The sequence below is a fragment of the Manis pentadactyla genome, chromosome 2 (assembly GCF_030020395.1).
Source record: "Manis pentadactyla isolate mManPen7 chromosome 2, mManPen7.hap1, whole genome shotgun sequence".
NCBI classification, from domain to species: Eukaryota; Metazoa; Chordata; class Mammalia; order Pholidota; family Manidae; genus Manis; species Manis pentadactyla.
In genome coordinates, this window is record NC_080020.1 from 160547407 (window position 1) to 160563989 (window position 16583).

At 41.0% G+C, this 16583-nt stretch overlaps 1 protein-coding gene and 1 non-coding gene across 2 annotated transcripts in view; both read right to left on the bottom strand.

The window, feature by feature from the left end:
- LOC130682676 (vasodilator-stimulated phosphoprotein-like) overlaps positions 1 to 16583 on the bottom strand; it is a 179091-nt gene that overhangs the window by 145832 nt on the left and 16676 nt on the right. Inside the window, exon 3 of the mRNA XM_057497534.1 lies at positions 153 to 730. Coding sequence (XP_057353517.1) covers positions 153 to 730 — 578 coding nt within the window. The remainder of the gene's footprint in view (positions 1 to 152; positions 731 to 16583) is intronic.
- On the bottom strand, positions 13205 to 13327 carry LOC130682743 (small nucleolar RNA SNORA42/SNORA80 family). The gene has a single exon (XR_008996042.1). It is a non-coding gene; the product is annotated as a small nucleolar RNA SNORA42/SNORA80 family (small nucleolar RNA).

Consider the following 16583-nt stretch of genomic DNA (forward strand, 5'->3'; position numbering starts at 1 on the left):
CCACCTGCGTCGGCCGCTCCCGGCCCCGCGAGCCACGCAGTGCCCGCCGAGACCTCGCACTGCCGCCCCCTCCACGGCTCCACCGCGCCCGCAGGCGGAGGCAGGGGTCTCCACTCCCCGTCCGGGCCCCGCCACGCCGCGCGGCCACGTACCTTCCGACCAGCAGAGCCGTCGCTGTCGCCTTCACCCCTGAAGCGGGGCCCGCTCCTGACGCTCCGTCGCAAGTTCGCGGCGACGGAAGCCGCTTCCCGGCAGGGCTCTCGGCGGCCTTGGCGATGCGGTCGGCGGGGGACATGCTGCCCCACCCGCTGCGGTAGACGAACTGCTCCTCCGCGGCTGCCCCGCGGCGGCGGCGGTGGTGGTCCCGGTCGCGCCGCCGGACGGCGCCAGGCTGGAGGCGGCCGAGCTGGACGGGCGCAGGTCCGGCCGGGGCAACGGCTCCAAGTCCGAGCCGATTGCCGTCCTCCGCCCGCCGCGGGAGAGGCGCGAAGCGGTGAGTGAGGCGCCGGGAGCCCAGCGGGCGCGAGGAGGAGATCCGAGGCCGAGGGGCGAGGTCGGTGCCGCTGGCTCCTGCGCGCTGGGAGGAAGGCGCAGCCGAGCACAGCACGGGTCCACCAGCTGGGCTCCGCCGGGCTCTCTGCGCGGACCGGGCGGCAGGCCGGAGGCCCCGGGACTGGGCCGACGGACCGCAGCACGGAGGGAGCTGCAGGAGATTCCTCTACCGATGGCGCTCACGAAGCTACTGACTCTTGAATATGGCAGCGGCGGCGCCTAGACCTACTACGCAGCGCGGACTTGCGCGCGCGCCCAATGGCCGCCTGCTCCACGGCGCCGTTCGCTCATTGGCCGCGAGGGACACTCATGGCCTTGGCTCAGTTCTGGGAGCCTCCCAGAACCAAGAAGGTGGCTTAGAGGAGCACCAAGTTTTGAGAGACAAGTAGAAACTCAGGCCCGGCTGACTAGCAAGGTTTGTCTTCCACACGAGACCGTGCTGTCGAGACTGGGCAAGGTGGCTGTTTCATCTCATGCATGAAAACCAACATGGAAAGTCATGGAAAATGAAGAAACAGAGAAATATGTTCCAGGCACAAGAATAAGGCACAGCTCCAGAAACAGATTTTAATAAAATGAAAATAAATTACTTACCTGATAGAGAGTTCAAAATGATGGTCCTAAGATGCTCACCAAGGTCAGGAGATCAATGCATGACCCAGTGAAAAGTTCAACACCTCCTCCTGGATGCTGTCTGACACCCGCCCAGGCTTCCCCCATCTGGACACACCAAGAAGGGACAGAGACTTATACCCCAGTGGATATCAACCACGGGGAGAGAGAAGTTGCTTGAGAAAAATTCCTGTAGTGAATAATTCTAAGGTGAACTATAAATGGTTCCTCAGATAGTCCCAAGTGGGCTGAGCCACAGCTGCCTATAGTGATGAAAAGCTTGATTAACAAACACTTGGGTTGTTTTTCCTTCCTTCCTTGTGTCCTTTACTTCTATCCCAGGAACTGTTTCCCCAAAATAAACTATCTACAGGTGAGATATCTTCGACTTGACGTACTGGGGAAATCTAGACTAAGACCATTTCTACTTAGAGACTGTACCCATTTTTTAAAACAGTTTCAGACATTAGTTTAACTGCTTATTCTATCCTATAAGCCAATCCTACTATAGAGTCAGTGTTTACATTTATTAGTGAGAACTCAGCACGGACCTTGTTCTTAGTTATGTTCCATTGTAGGAACTATCTGAATGATATCAATGTAACTGTGAGCAATGAAGCACTTTTTCTTGGCAGAATCTGAAAGCGCATGATGCAGTCTCCCTTAGAAATATTTGTAGCATAGGGAGGTAAATTAGCAGAAGAGCCAAGAAATAAAGCTGATGCGAGACTGAAAAGAAACTCATCTCATGGGGGAGTCACACATACTCTCTGAATTTTTAAAAGCCAAAAATCTATTCGTTTGTCTTAAAAATCTTGTATCACAAACCCTGAGTAATTTATGCAATTATAATATTCTCCATCCTAAATGAGATTTCACAGCCCCTCATCCAAGAGAAATAAGCCTTGGAATAATTTTACTCTGAAGTCCCTAAATAACATAAAATTCAATTCACAGAATCACATTATTACTGGGAAAATCGATAATTTTTTCAACAAATGAGTTTAACAAAAAGATTTAATTTAATCTCCAAGTTTATGAGGGTAATTCTTGCTTGCTTCCTGCAACTATTACCATACTTGCCTCAGGTTAACTGCATGAATAATATCATCTAAGCTGTGTCTAATGATTGATCTGTGTAATAAAAAAAAAATTCCTGTATACGCTATTCCTCGGAAGAAATTAAAGAACTTTGCTAGCATTAGTCGAAGTCCCACCATTTGTACGGTGAAACAAACAGAGCTGTCAGCTCTGGATTCCTATGAGAACACACAGTTTTGTGCAAAACCCTGACTCTCTACAGTAGGCAAAGGTACGGAGGAGACATGGTTCTCATTAGTACCTTCTCCTCTCTCCTTTCCCTTCTGCAGGTCCTCCCATCAGCCAACACTCTCAGGCTCGCCCTGCCAGTTCCAATCTATTTCACTTCTTCCCTGACTCTCCTCCTCTACCTTCTTCTCTCCTGCCCTCCCCACCCTCCAACAAGGATGTGTGCTGCACACTGACCCTTAACAAGGGCTGTTGTTTAAGCACTTGGAAGAGTATTTATCCAAAGGCACCAATTTCCTCCTTCTCTCAGAGAATTGCTAAGGAGAAGGTCCATGACCCCAAGATCAGCATCTTCTGATGCTCTTTGGCAAAAAATAAGAGGGTCAGAATTTTCTGGGAAGGCTTCTGTTTAACAATACTCTGTGTGAGACTGTAGTGTAACCAGTGCAAAATGCTCTTTAAATTCACAGCTTGTTTCAGAAGGTGTAAGAGGGCAAGGGGGCCTCAGGGAAATTGCAAAGCATAAGCTTGCAGATAGCAGAGCTGACATCTTCTATCATTTACTCTTTGACATCACAGCCTGTGGCTGTGGAAGAAAAGTGGCTGCAATTTGCAATCTCTCTCCTTCTCCCATTCCCTATTGTTGAACATTAACCAAATCAAGTACTTTCAAAGCAGAAATAAGAAAACAACATCCAGGTCCCAAATACTGGGAAGACAAAACTGTTGAAATTATAATATGTCAGTTACTGTCCGACATTACCAAGAGCGAAAGTCATTTCTTCTCCTGACAGGTACAGAGTCTTGACATTTTGGGACTGAATTCAGTTTCTGTTTCCTTTAGGAGACATTTCCCACTCATGGGGTGCATAAAACTGGCCAGAGACTTGGCGGTCCCCAACTCACTATTATTACCATAAAAAATATGTCATCTGATCTTTTATTTTAAAATACAACTTTGAGAAATGTATTTGCTTGTTTTTCAATTCATCTTGGCATCAAAAGATGTGATATAAAAACAGACTCTCAAAAAGATCTAATCATTCTCATATTCTACAGCCAGGAAGACAGAAATACAGAAAATCCATTGACCCAGCTTCCTTGAGCTCATGCAACTAGATGTGGACCCTCATGAGAACACATAGTTTGTACAGATCTCTGTGAATTTAATGACATCTCCATGAAAACAGGCTGTCCCTCTTCTTGGTAAGAAATCTTAGTAGAAGCACTGAGTACCTTTTAATAGCTATCCACCCATCAGTGGAAGTCCTTGACACCTGCATGCTCTTCTCCTTTACCAGTGTCTTTAGGTCATCTCTGCGCCCCCATAAAATCTCTTATTTAGACTTTTTAATGGGATATTGGAATGGTAAGAATTGGTTTTTAGATTGCTAGGTGCCCTCTATGGCCTGGTTCATTTTTTCCATATAATAGAAATTTATAGAGAACTATATGTGCTGGGAGCTCTATTATGATGTGAGGATGGAGGCCTGATGGAGAAGCTGTCACTGCCTTCACGGTGCTGTGGGCGAGTGGGGATTATCCACTGTAAATAAATAAGTTTAATTCGGTGGGGTAAGCGTTGTAATAAACATGCTGACTGGTGCCATGGGAATCCCAACGTTTTCCCTAATTCTTCTAAAGGGACTTCTCTACCATTCCCATCCTAAGGGGTTGTCATTGCTGTGACTTAGAACTCTCTTCAAATTACTGAGAAAAAAAGCCAGCCAGATTAACTTCTAAGAGCATAAGGTTATTTAAGGGATAGAGAACCATGTTTTCAACTAGATAATCTTGAAATCCCCTTTCAGTTGAGGAGAGGGGAGCATAGAGACTTTATTTATAAAGGGAAAAAACAAAGTCCTTTCAAGACATATTAGAATGCTTGGGTTTCATGAGCTAGGGTCAAAGTTCTATTCCTGCCCTAATGTAATAGGTGAGAACTGCCTGGTTTCTCTCCCTCCCTTTGGTTTAAATTGCATCACACTTTCAAAAACCATCTTATGTTAACAATTGCAGTACACAGAAAAGTATTTTAAAATCATCAAAAATATTTTTTAAAAATATAAAAAATTGAAATGGAAAAACAGTAGACCCAAAATAATACTCCAATCTCACTTTCAATAAAACACTGAATAAAGTAGCAGCAATTTAAATGCAAGTAAATTTAAATGATTTTCCACATTCTTCTAGTATATCTTACTTCAGTATGCAAGGTATTTTGCTATTAGAATATCTTGAAAGATAAAATATGATACAAAAAGGTCTAATATGAAAATGAAATATGAATATGAAATATGAAAATCTCAAGAGATGTTAAAAAACATCTAATACCACCAAAGACCACGAATAGCCAAAGCAATCCTGAGAGGAAGAATAAATTTGGGGGGATCTCACTCCCCAACTTCAAGCTCTACTACAAAGCCACAGTAATCAAGACAATTTGGTACTGGCACAAGAACAGAGCCACAGACCAGTGGAACAGAATAGAGACTCCAAACATTAACCCAAACAATCATGGTCAATTAATATTCGGTAAAGGAGCCATGCACATACAATGGGGAAATGACAGTCTCTTCAGCAGATGGTGCTGGCAAAATTGGACAGCTACATGTAAGAGAATGAAACTGGATCACTGTCTAACCCCACACACAAAAGTAAATTCAAAATGGATCAAAGACCTGAATGTAAATCATGAAACCATAAAACTCTTAGAAAAAAACATAGACAGAAATCTCTTAGACATAAACATGAGTGACTTCTTCATGAACATATCTCCCCAGGCAAGGGAAACAAAAGCAAAAATGAACAAGTGGGACTATATCAAGCTGAAAAGCTTCTGTACAGCAAAGGGCACCATCAATAGAACAAAAAGGTATCCTACAGTATGGGAGAAGACAGTTCTCTAAAGTAGAAATTCAGATGGCCAACAGACACATGAAAAGATGCTCCACATTGCTTGTCATCAGAGAAATGCAAATTAAAACCACAATGCGATATCACCTCACACCAGTAATTATCGCCACCATCCAAAAGACAAACAACAACAAATGTTGGCAAGGTTGTGGAGAAAGGGGAACCCTCCTACACTGTTGGTGGGAATGTAAATTAGTTAAACCATTGTGGAAAGCAGTATGGAAGTTCCTCAAAATGCTTAAAATAGAAATACCCTAAGAATGCAGCAGCCCAGTTTGAAAAAGACAGATGCACCCCTGTGTTTATCGCAGCACTATTTACAATAGCCAAGAAATGGAAGCAACCTTAACGTCCATCAGTAGATGATTGGATAAAGAAGATGTGGTACATATACACAATGGAATATTATTCAGCCATAAGAAGAAAAAAAATCCTACCATTTGCAACAACATGGATGGAGCTAGAGGTTTTATGCTTAGTGAAATAAGCCAGGCGTAGAAAGACAAGTATCAAATGATTTCACTCATATGTGGAGTATAAGAACAAAGAAAGACTGAAGGAACAAAACAGCAGCAGAATCACAGAACCCAAGAATGGATTAATAGTTACCAAAGGGAAAGGGACTGGGGAGGATGGGTGGGAAGGGAGGGATAAGAGCGGGGAAAAAGAAAGGGGGCATTACAATTAGCATGTATAATGTGGGTGGGGGGTACAGGGAGGACTGTACAACACAGAGAAGACAAATAGTGATTTTACAGCATCTTACTATGCTGGTGGACAGTGACTGTGAAGGGGTATGTGGGGGGGACTTGGTGAAGGGGGGAGCCTAGTAAACATAAGGTTCTTCATGTAATTGTAGATTAATGATACCAAAAAAGTTAATATATAAGTAAATTAAAAAAAGGAACATGGTTGCAGGCAGTCTATTTGGCAGGCAAATGCAGAGACAATGAGTGAATGATGGGGAAGGACTGGAAAGGGAAAGTGGGGGAACCATATAAAGATGAATGTGTGTGGTTCTCATACAGATTCTGCAGGGGCATCTTGAGAAGCCGATAACCTGCCAGAATGGTCCACCTGAAGGACAAAAGGCTAGAGCATTTATCCACCAGCTTTCTCTCCTGTTTGTGGAGGATTGCCTTCAGAGGCACAACTCCCTCCTCACTTATGGGCTGTCCTGGCATGCATACCAACCAGATTTCTTGGCTTTGACCAAGGTCCTGGAGCAAAAGCAGAAAAATGGATGTGTGCACTTGAAGTGGGATGCAGTCAGTATGAGTAGAGCATGAGCTTGCTAAGAATTATCCCCCAAAACTGTGGCTGAAATCAAAACTGAGGCAGTGTTTTTACAGAACCTTCCACCACAACTCAGGTTAAGACCAGAGATGGACAGTAGGGATATGACAAGGATCCCAAAGGGCTACATCCTGAATGTAAGAGGGCACCGGAAATAAACCCACCTTCCCAGGGCACTGCAAGTAAAACTGCCTGCATGGAGCACAGAAGGGCTCTTCTGAGAATACAGAATCACAAGCATTGCCCTGATGGAGGTCTGAAGCCTGAATTCATGCAAACTTGGTGGTCTGAAACACCTCAAGTCAAAATGTTAATGTAAAATATCCCTGGACGATGGATCCACAGGGCTCTCTGAAGAAGCACTTGCAAATTTCTGTGAAGAAATGCAACTTTAATCCAGGTCTTGAAAAAAATTACAGATAAAATTCCAAGGACTGTAAGCTCCCAATAAAAACAAAACAAAACAACAAGGAAAGAAGGTACCATGAGTAAAAGCTGATAGAAAAACATGCAACAGAAATATACCTGCAAAAACATCAGACATTGGAATTATGAGATGTGCTAGATACCTTCCATTTGCTCTCCAGATTCACTGTTTTCTGCATCACACTCAGTACCCCAGGGACTGATCTGTGTGAACTGCATCAGTGTTTTCTTTTGCTCATTGCCTGCCTGTTCTGCAAATACAGGCACCTGTAAGAGATAGGCAGAATGGAGGAAAGTGAAGTCCAAATGTTTATTCCCATTGCTCTTTGTAATTTTCAGTCTGCACATCTTTTCACCCACTTGGTTACATTTATTCCTAAATAGTTTATTTTCTCAATTACTATCATAAGTGAAATTGTTTTCTTAATTTCCTTTTTGTTTATTTCATTGTTGGTGTATAGAAACTGATTTTTTAGTTGATCTTGTACCTTGTAACTGCTGAATTCATTTATTAGGCCATGAAAAAAAATTTTTATGGAGTCTTTGAGTTTTCTATGTACAAAATTATGTCATCTGTGAACAAAGATAGTTTTACTTCTCCTTAAAAAAAACATCTAATAACTTTCAACATACATTTTTGAGGGACTCACATGTTAGAAAACCTGGAAAAAATATGTAATTCTTCAACATGATTTCTAAAAAACATCTGCTTTAATGGTCACACATTAGATGCATGTCTGTCAAAATCAGGAACAAGAAAATTATGCACATCATCACCATTACTAAGGAAAACTTTTCTAGAATTTACGACTATTCAATATGGCATGATACAAGAACAGAAGCGTAAACACCTTTGCTTTGTGCCATTCACTATGTCTGTACTTAAATAATGACTTACATTGTCACTTGTTATCTCCCCTGCTAAATAGAAGCTCCATAAAACCAGGAACTAGATCTCTGTTAGTTATGGGGACATCCCCAGTGCCCAGAAAAATACCTTTCACAAGAAAATATTTAATAGGTATATTTTGGATGAATGAAGGAGGATTTCAGAGTGTAGCTGGGGAAGGAAGTCAGCAAATCTCCTCCTCAAAGAGCAAGTGTGAAGTTCAACAAAAATGACAAAAACAACTATTCCCATGCTCTGGAAATCTACCAAAGGCATACCATCATTTGAGAAGAATTTCTGTTTGAAAAGCTGCAGAATTGTTAAGGCTAGTGGAAGCCTATAGTGTTCTTTACCAGCACTGCTCCCATCCCCCCAAGCTTGGCTGATGTGAATATTATGACAGAGCATGACAGGCTGAGACAACTAGCAGTTTTGCTGCTGTGGTCACACTGGCACACGTGATTTGGAAAGATGGGCCATGCCCAGGCAGGAGAGCCAGTGGGTGTGGCAGTCTCTGCCAATGACTCCACTAGCCTGAGGTTGTGCTGGGGTCAAGTATAGTATTTGAGATTGCACACATCCATGGCAAGACCAGAGAGGGCGCAAGCCCTCCACATGCTCCTGGCCAGCATCGAGGCTGCACATGTGCAGAAGAGATGCAAAAGCGTCCAGGGGAAAGAAAAATTAGGAGAATTTGAAGCAGCTTGAGCTTTGAATGTGGTCTCTTCCCCACACAGAGATCCATCAACAGACAAGAGAAACCTTATAGACTGAACACATCAGAGTCCAATCATTGTTTTGTCCAATTGCTGCTGACCACTAAGCTACATAGAAAGACAGGTGAGCCCTAGTAGGTCAAGTGCAAAAGTAAGGAAGAACAACACAACAATAATAAAGGAGTGGAGACATTCCCAGCCACCAGGGAGACTAATTCTACAGTTAGCCTAGGCAATCACCAAACAAAGCAACAAAAACAAATGTCAGGAGAGAAAAATCATAACCCAGTGTTATAATTTATTATATAGTATCAGTGTTAAAATGCAACGTATTATAGAATACATAGTTTTCTGTGAAAAATTATGAGATATACAAAGAAATAGGGAAGTGTAACCCATATTAGGAGGAAGGGGGGCAACTAATAGAAACTGTCTCTGAGAGTCTAAGTTAAACTCTATGCCCTCTTACTTTCCTCAGGCTGACCTGTGCAAACCCAGGCTTTCTTGCTAACTGGCTGCAGTCAGGTTCAGCCAGGGGTAGACAATTGTAGGGGTGGGAGGTGGGGGGCTGAAGGAGAAGAGAGGTTTCCCATTGTCCTCTGCCATGGCTGCATCTCTGGCTACATCTCCTACAAGTTCTAGTCCCAGCTAATACCATCTTTTTTCTTTATCCCTTTGGTAGTACTGGAGATGGTAGTACTTGCCTGCTTATCTCTGGGTGTCCCTACTGTCCCATTAACCCTTTAGCTCTTTTAATACTTTGTAGCAATTTTCCCATGTTAAATTCCCTCTCAATATGTCCACCAGTCACCTATGGATGGACATTGTGTTGTTTTCAGTCTTTTGATACTTAAAAAAAAATGCTGTAAACAATAGCCTTGTGCATTTATTATTTTGCAAGGGTATATTTGGGATAGATTCTTAGAATTGGAATTATTGATTTAAAGGGTAAATGCATAGCTCTAAACAGCCAGAAGAAATGTTTTAAGCTAAAGTGTCTTCTCCAAACCTTAACTTCTTTTTTGAAAAATCAGTTAAAGGAGTTTCAAAACATTCAGGACTTAACTTTCTCTTTGGGGTAAAATATCTTCTGTTGAGGTGAAGTGAGAGAAGAGAACAGCCTTTTCTTGAATCTTTTTTAGTAAGGGGAGTGAAGAGAGGACCTGAGGCCATTTTTGAGAGAAGCAGCCCATGTAGGACATTTCAGAGTCCTGGCACTGGGTAAGGACGGCCATAGTGACACTTAGAATATGTTGTATTACCTGGTCTGTAGCTTTAGCTGGTCAAGGTCACTGACCTTCACTCCAGATAGAAAAAGGAATACTGAGTGAATTCTTATCTAATGTCAGGAGTTGGGTAAAGTAAACCAGAACCTCAGGGACTACAGTCTTCCCACACAGTATTTGGGATTAAGCAGAGAAAGAACAAAAACCAGGGGGAATGTTGGTCTCTGTGGGAAAGATGAGGAAGAGATATTCAAGGTCTCTCCTGCCCATCCTCCTCTCTACTCCACCCTGAGGATGGGTCCTGAATACAGGTTTAATCCAGAGACCATTGGGATCATAATATTAGTGAGGGAGTCTTCAAAGCGATTAAAAGATCTCAGGCATGCTAGTCAACTCTATGGAGGTATCTGCTTATTTCAGATCTCATACTCTACACTGTTAACTATTTTCTCACAGGATAGAATTCTGGTCATTATCAGCACTTACGATACCATTCTAGAAGCTTCTCTGCCTTGGCAGCTTGCCTGTGTCTTCAAATGGATTATTTTGTGTTTTACCTGGCATTTCTTGTTTTCTGGGCAAGAGCACTGGTCTACAGCAAGGTATTCCATCATAGCTGCAACCCGAAGCTTCCACTCTTAATTATTGGAAATTTATATACTTGGATATCTAGTACTATGGATTCCCTGTACCAGGATTAGTTTGGTAAATTTATAAGCTCTTACTGTTTAATTACCCACATGAACTTTAGAATGTCAGTATCAGGTACCACCAGCCATGTTACCAATTTCACCAAATGTATCCTTTTATTTGTAATCAACTTTTATGATATTGAGTATCTAGGAACATGATCTCTTCCTTTAAATTATATATTTTTTCTTTTTTGCTTTATTTTAGTAGGTTCTAAATATTTCTGATTAAGTTTAATCCTGTTTTCTAATTGTTATTGTCAATGGGCTCTTTTTACAAAACTATGTTATATTTTTATAAAACTGCATTATTGAATATGTACAAAATCTTTTAAATTATTGTACATATCATTTTGAACTGACCATCTTAGTAAATTTTTATTAATTCATTTTCTTGGTTGTCTGTACAATGGAAATTATAATTTTGTTGTGTCCTTTCCAAAAGTTACCCAACTTAATTTTTTTCCATGACTTGTTTTTGCTGCATCTTCCAGGAAAATGTTAAACAATACTGATCACAATAGATATACTTCAATGCTTGTCTTTAATGGGAATCTTCCAGTATTTTACAAAAGTTTGTTCATGTTTCTCATCTTAAAAAAAACGAAACTCTTGTTACCTTATCTGTGAAAGGAGTTCTTTCAGGAATTAATGTTAGGTTATATGGATGCCTATTCAACATCTGTTTAAAAAGTATTCTCTTTGTTGGTTTTTATGACCCACATTTATTTTTGCCCACCTTTATTGAGATATAATTGACATGTAATATGTGTAAGTTTAAGGTATACAAAGTGATTATTTGATATTTGTATATATTGCAAAATGATAACCACGACAGGATTAATTAACACTGCTATCACCTCAAAACACAAATAATTACTACATATATAAATATGCATACACACACCCACATATACCACATTTTCTCCAGCTCTTCATCTGCTGATGGGCACTTAGGTTTCCATACCCTGGCTGCTATAAATAATGCTGTCATGAACATGGAAGTGCAAACATCTCTTCAAGATCCTGGTTTCATTTCCTTTGTGTATATATATCCACAAGTGAGATTATTGAATCATGTCATAGACATATTTTTAATTTTCTTAAGGAATCTTCATACTGTTTTCCAAAGTGGCTGCACCAATTTACATTCCCAACAATAGTACATAAGGGTTTCCTTCTCTCCACATCCTTATCCACACCTGTTCTCTCTCATCTTTTTGATGATAGTTATTCTTATATGCCTGAGGTGATATCTCATTGTGGTTTTTATGTTCATTTTCCCTGATGATTAATGATGTTGATCATCTTTTCATGTGTCTGCTGGGCATTTATATGTCTTCTTTGGAAAAATGTGTGTTCAGTTCCTCTGCTCGTGTTATAATAGATTTTTTTTTTTTTTGCTATGAGCTGTATGAGTTCCTTATATATTTTGGATAATAATCCCTTTTCAGATACATGGTTTATAAATATTTTCTCCTATTCCGTAGATTGCCTTTTCATTTTATTAATTGTTCTTTCACTGTGCAGAAACTTTTTAATTTGAGATAGTCTAACCTATTGATTTTGGCTTTTGTTGCTTATGCTTTTGGTGTCATATCCAAAAATTCTTCACCAAGATTAATGCCAAGGGGCTTTTTCCCTGTGCATTCTTCTAGAAGTTTTAAGGCTTCAGGTCTTATGTTTAAGTCTTTAATCCATTTTGAGTCAAATTTGTGAATGGTGTAAGACAGTTTCATTCTCTTATGTGTGAATATTCAGAGAGAGAGAAAGAAATCTTTCTACAAAATGATCAAATGTCAAGCCACAAAGAGTATCTCAGTAAATCCCAAAAGGGCCAAATTCTCAGACCATATTGGAACAATTAACAACAAAACAAATGTGCATTTATACAGATGTGTATGGTATATTACATTTACTGTCAGAAAAAGAAAACAAAATATTCCTCCAAAATTTTTTAAAAACCTTTCAAAGAAATTCCTATATAAAAGAGCAAATCAAAATTGGAATTACAAACTATTTAGAAGTGAGTAACAATGATGTGAGACTATTACAAGAAAATTTATGGGTGAGGCCAAAGTATATACATAGGAAAAGTTATAGCTATAAATGCATTGTATCCAAGAATAAGAAAGATTAAAAATAAAGCATTCAGTTCAGGAAGTAATGTAAGGAACCACAAAATAAAGTAAAATGAAAGAATCAATGAAGGTAAAAGCAAATATTAATTCAATCAAAAGAGCAAAAACAGAAAAGTTGATCAAGAAAAAGAAAGTTCGTTCTTTAAAATAACCAAAAATATATTCAAACTTTTGGCAAATATGATAAACATGAAGGAAAAGAGAACAAAACTAACAATATTAGCAATAAGAGCAAAGATATGATTTAATATTCAAGAAATATTAGCAAAAAGAACAAGTAACACTGTATACCAATTAACTCAATAAATATGGATGAAAAGGATGCATTTGCAGAATAATGATTCTCAAACCTGACTGTGCATCTGAATCTCCAGGAGGACTTGTAAACACGATTACTGGGTACCACTTCCCAAGTTGCTGATCCAGTGGTCTGGGGGTGAGACATTGCATTTCTTTGGCCCCCACTCCCCCACAATGTACAACCCCGTTTAATGCTCACAGCCCACAGGTAAGGAGGCTGGGAAATGGTTTGAGGCTGCAATTTTCCTGGCATGCTCTGAGAGGCCCGCAGAGAGGGGCCCACCAGAGGCATTGCATTTCTAACAAGTTCTTGGAGGTGCTGATGCTGCTGGTCTGGGAAAAATACTTTCAGAACCACTTTCTAGGAAAATATAAATCCCAAATTTGACAAGAATAAATTAAAAGCCAAAACTCTAAATATAAAAGCTAAACTATAAAACTCTTAGAAGAAAACACAAGGGTAAATAATTGTGACATGCAAAATGTCAAATAAAAGATTGAATTAAAAAACTCTAAGGATCAGATGAGAAAAAAAACCATATAATCATCTCATTAGATGCCAAAAAAATCATTTGAAATTTTCAAGAGAAAATAATAGGTGAGAATTTGGAGATAGCAAGTGGAAACTGTTCTGTCAACAAATTTAGTTGTTCAAAGAAAGACAGATGGTCTAATCATCGAAAAGGATACAGATCAAGGGTGAAGAGAGAGAGAAAGAGTGTGTGTGTTAAAGATTCTATGCCTTTGAACATGTTCATTGTTTGATTTGGAAGGAGGCAGTAGATAAAGGAATGCTGAGTATAGGAAAGACAAACTATTGATAGGTAAGATAGTAGAAATCGAAGGGAAAAGTATCAAGAACAGATCTTTGAACAAAAGATGGGTTCATATCCTCATAAGGGAGGATAAGAATGGATAATTTCAGGATATTGAACTGAGACACATATATTTTCCTTATGAAGGAAGACATGAAATCAGGTGTTACAGAGATCAGGTGAGCCAAGGCCTAGGAGGTGTGGAGGTTGAATTTGGCCCTGAGTAGTCAGCGGTGACCTTTGAAATGAGCTGCTATGGAGTGATTGGTGGCCCAGGACCCAGTGAGAGAAGCAGTGGGGGTGGGGATATGGCAGCAGGTGCAGATTTTTCTTTCAAAGTTAGAGACTGAACAGAGAATAGAGAAAGAAAGTGGCAGCTAGATTTCAAAAGAAAGCCCTTCAGATTTCAAAACAATTTCTCAGTATTCAAGCATTGCCATGCGCTATGGGAGAGAATATGTCATTAGTAGACATGTGATGCAATCTGTTGTTTGTTCATGAGAAACCACACATTGCATTGTAAATCCACAATCAACCACAAATTGCCTCCCTCTCATCCAAAGCACATAAAAATTGGCACCAGAACTCCAGCAAGCATGTAAATGTAAAAACTAAAGGCTTCTGGGCTTTCCATTCAAATCAAATTTCTTTTCTGAACAACAACAAAAAAGAAGTACCGAATGAAACTCCTCATTCTCCATAACTACTCCCATTTACCTCTGTTCCATAATCCATAAAATGGGCTTGTCTGAATAGATAAACATTGAGGGAAGAACCAGAGAGGACAAAAACAAACTTTTCAAAGTTACATCTAGCAGCTTCAGTTCAGCAAGCAATATAGCTGGCAGGTCCAAATGCAACCTGTTTCAATTTTCCACTTAAATGCCTGTGAGGACACAATGGGGAAAAAAGAAAAAATTTCATTATCTAGGATTAGAAATCAATCTATCACAAAGATCTCAGAGGAATAGAATTTGATGGTTCAGCACATGAAAGCTTTGTTTTCAGAAATAGAGCAAACTTACTGGACACGTTAAAAAGGTGGCCAGGGAAATGTGACCTCTCTCTCTCACTATCGATATCTTGATTGGAAACTTCTGGCTGAATATCAGAAAATCCAAGCTGCCTTATGTCTGCAGTAAGGGGGTGATTTTTGTGGCACTTGTGATGCTGTGTTCCCCTTATCTCCACTGATCTCTAAACAGAGTCTTTCCACTTAGATTCCTTAATACCCTGAAAACAAGCTAAAAGTATGCCAAGGGCTAATTATGGTGAAGAAATCCTGAAAGACAGGTCCTCAGAAGCCAATTGGAAGGCTGCTGAAACATCAAATAGTATCGAGTTTACAAGACCGTCGCCTACTCCCTTTGAGACACACTAGATGGATTAATAATGCTAGGAGTGGCATATGAAAATGACCTCCAGTTGTAGCTGTTGGAAGTGGCTCCCAGCATGCAAACTGAGCAGAGGAGCAATGGCAGCAGAATGCCAGGATTCTGACATCTCCCTGCCTGTCCCAGGCCGCACCAAGGGAAGGGATGCTATGGAAGACCTGAGGCTTGCACTGTTGCATGGTGACACACCATACTCAAGGGTCCCGTAAAGAGGAACTGTTGGGGGCAGGGTGAGCCCGGAGCCTAAGGTGGTGCTTCTGCCTGTGGAAGCAGAAGCTGTCTAGAATATAATGAATGGACACCAGATCTGAAAGTGAAAATGTCTCCCTTCTTCAAAACAAGCCATTCTGGCAAAATGCAGGGAACTGATCCCAGGGCATGATTTGTATCCTGCCTAGGTAAGTATGATCCGTACCGTACCTAAAGACCCTGGCGAATTGTTGCAGGGGCCTCAACAATATTAGGAGGTCACTCTGCTGGCATTGTTGTTCTTGGAAAATAGAGCAGCTCAGCAAACTTGGCAGTGAGCCCAGCCAGGACTCTGACTGAGTGGTGCCCAGTAGCCCAGGAGCAGCCGATTTGGGCAGGCAGGTGGAGGGAGGGGCTCCCTGGCTGCCTGAATCAGTGTAGATGTGGGTGGTGCCAGGTGGAGCAATTCTGTCTGTCCCACTGTGGACAGCCACTCCTATGGAGCCTGCTGATACTACAGGTAAAACTGAAACAGGTTGATTGCACTCCCAACTAATCTTTTAAGTTAACATAGTATTTTAACCAAGTGCTAAATCCTAAAACTTAGGAAACAGAAAGGAAGAAAACAGCTCTGTCTCTGGGAGGCCACACCACTGGCCACTTTTCCTTGCTGGCCTTTACTCCTGCCACTGTATTGGTTTCCCGGGGCTGTAGCTCTATGACACTGAGGGACTCTGTGCCAAGGACTCGCCATCTGTTCCACAACATGCTTGTTGTTCCACAACAACACCTTCAGCTAGCTCTTCTAGGGTATGTTAATGGGATTCCAATATGCTCTACTTTCAGTAGGAAACTTAAGGAATGATCCTGGTGTCTTTCATCAACCTCAGCTTATCCATACTGTGGGTAGAAGAAATTCTCTTACTAGTTACAAATACTGAGAAATACTAATACTCCCCCTCTCTCTTCTGGGAGCTTGACAGAGAGGAGGAAGGGATTTTAGGCAAAAGGAATGACACAAAGACATGGAGGTGTGAAAACCCTGATGTCCTGGGGAATGATGATGAATTTGGTGAGGAGAGATTATAGGGTGGACAGAGAATGGAGCAAAGAGGGAAACAAGAAATAAGCGGAGAGCTGAATTCAAGTACTG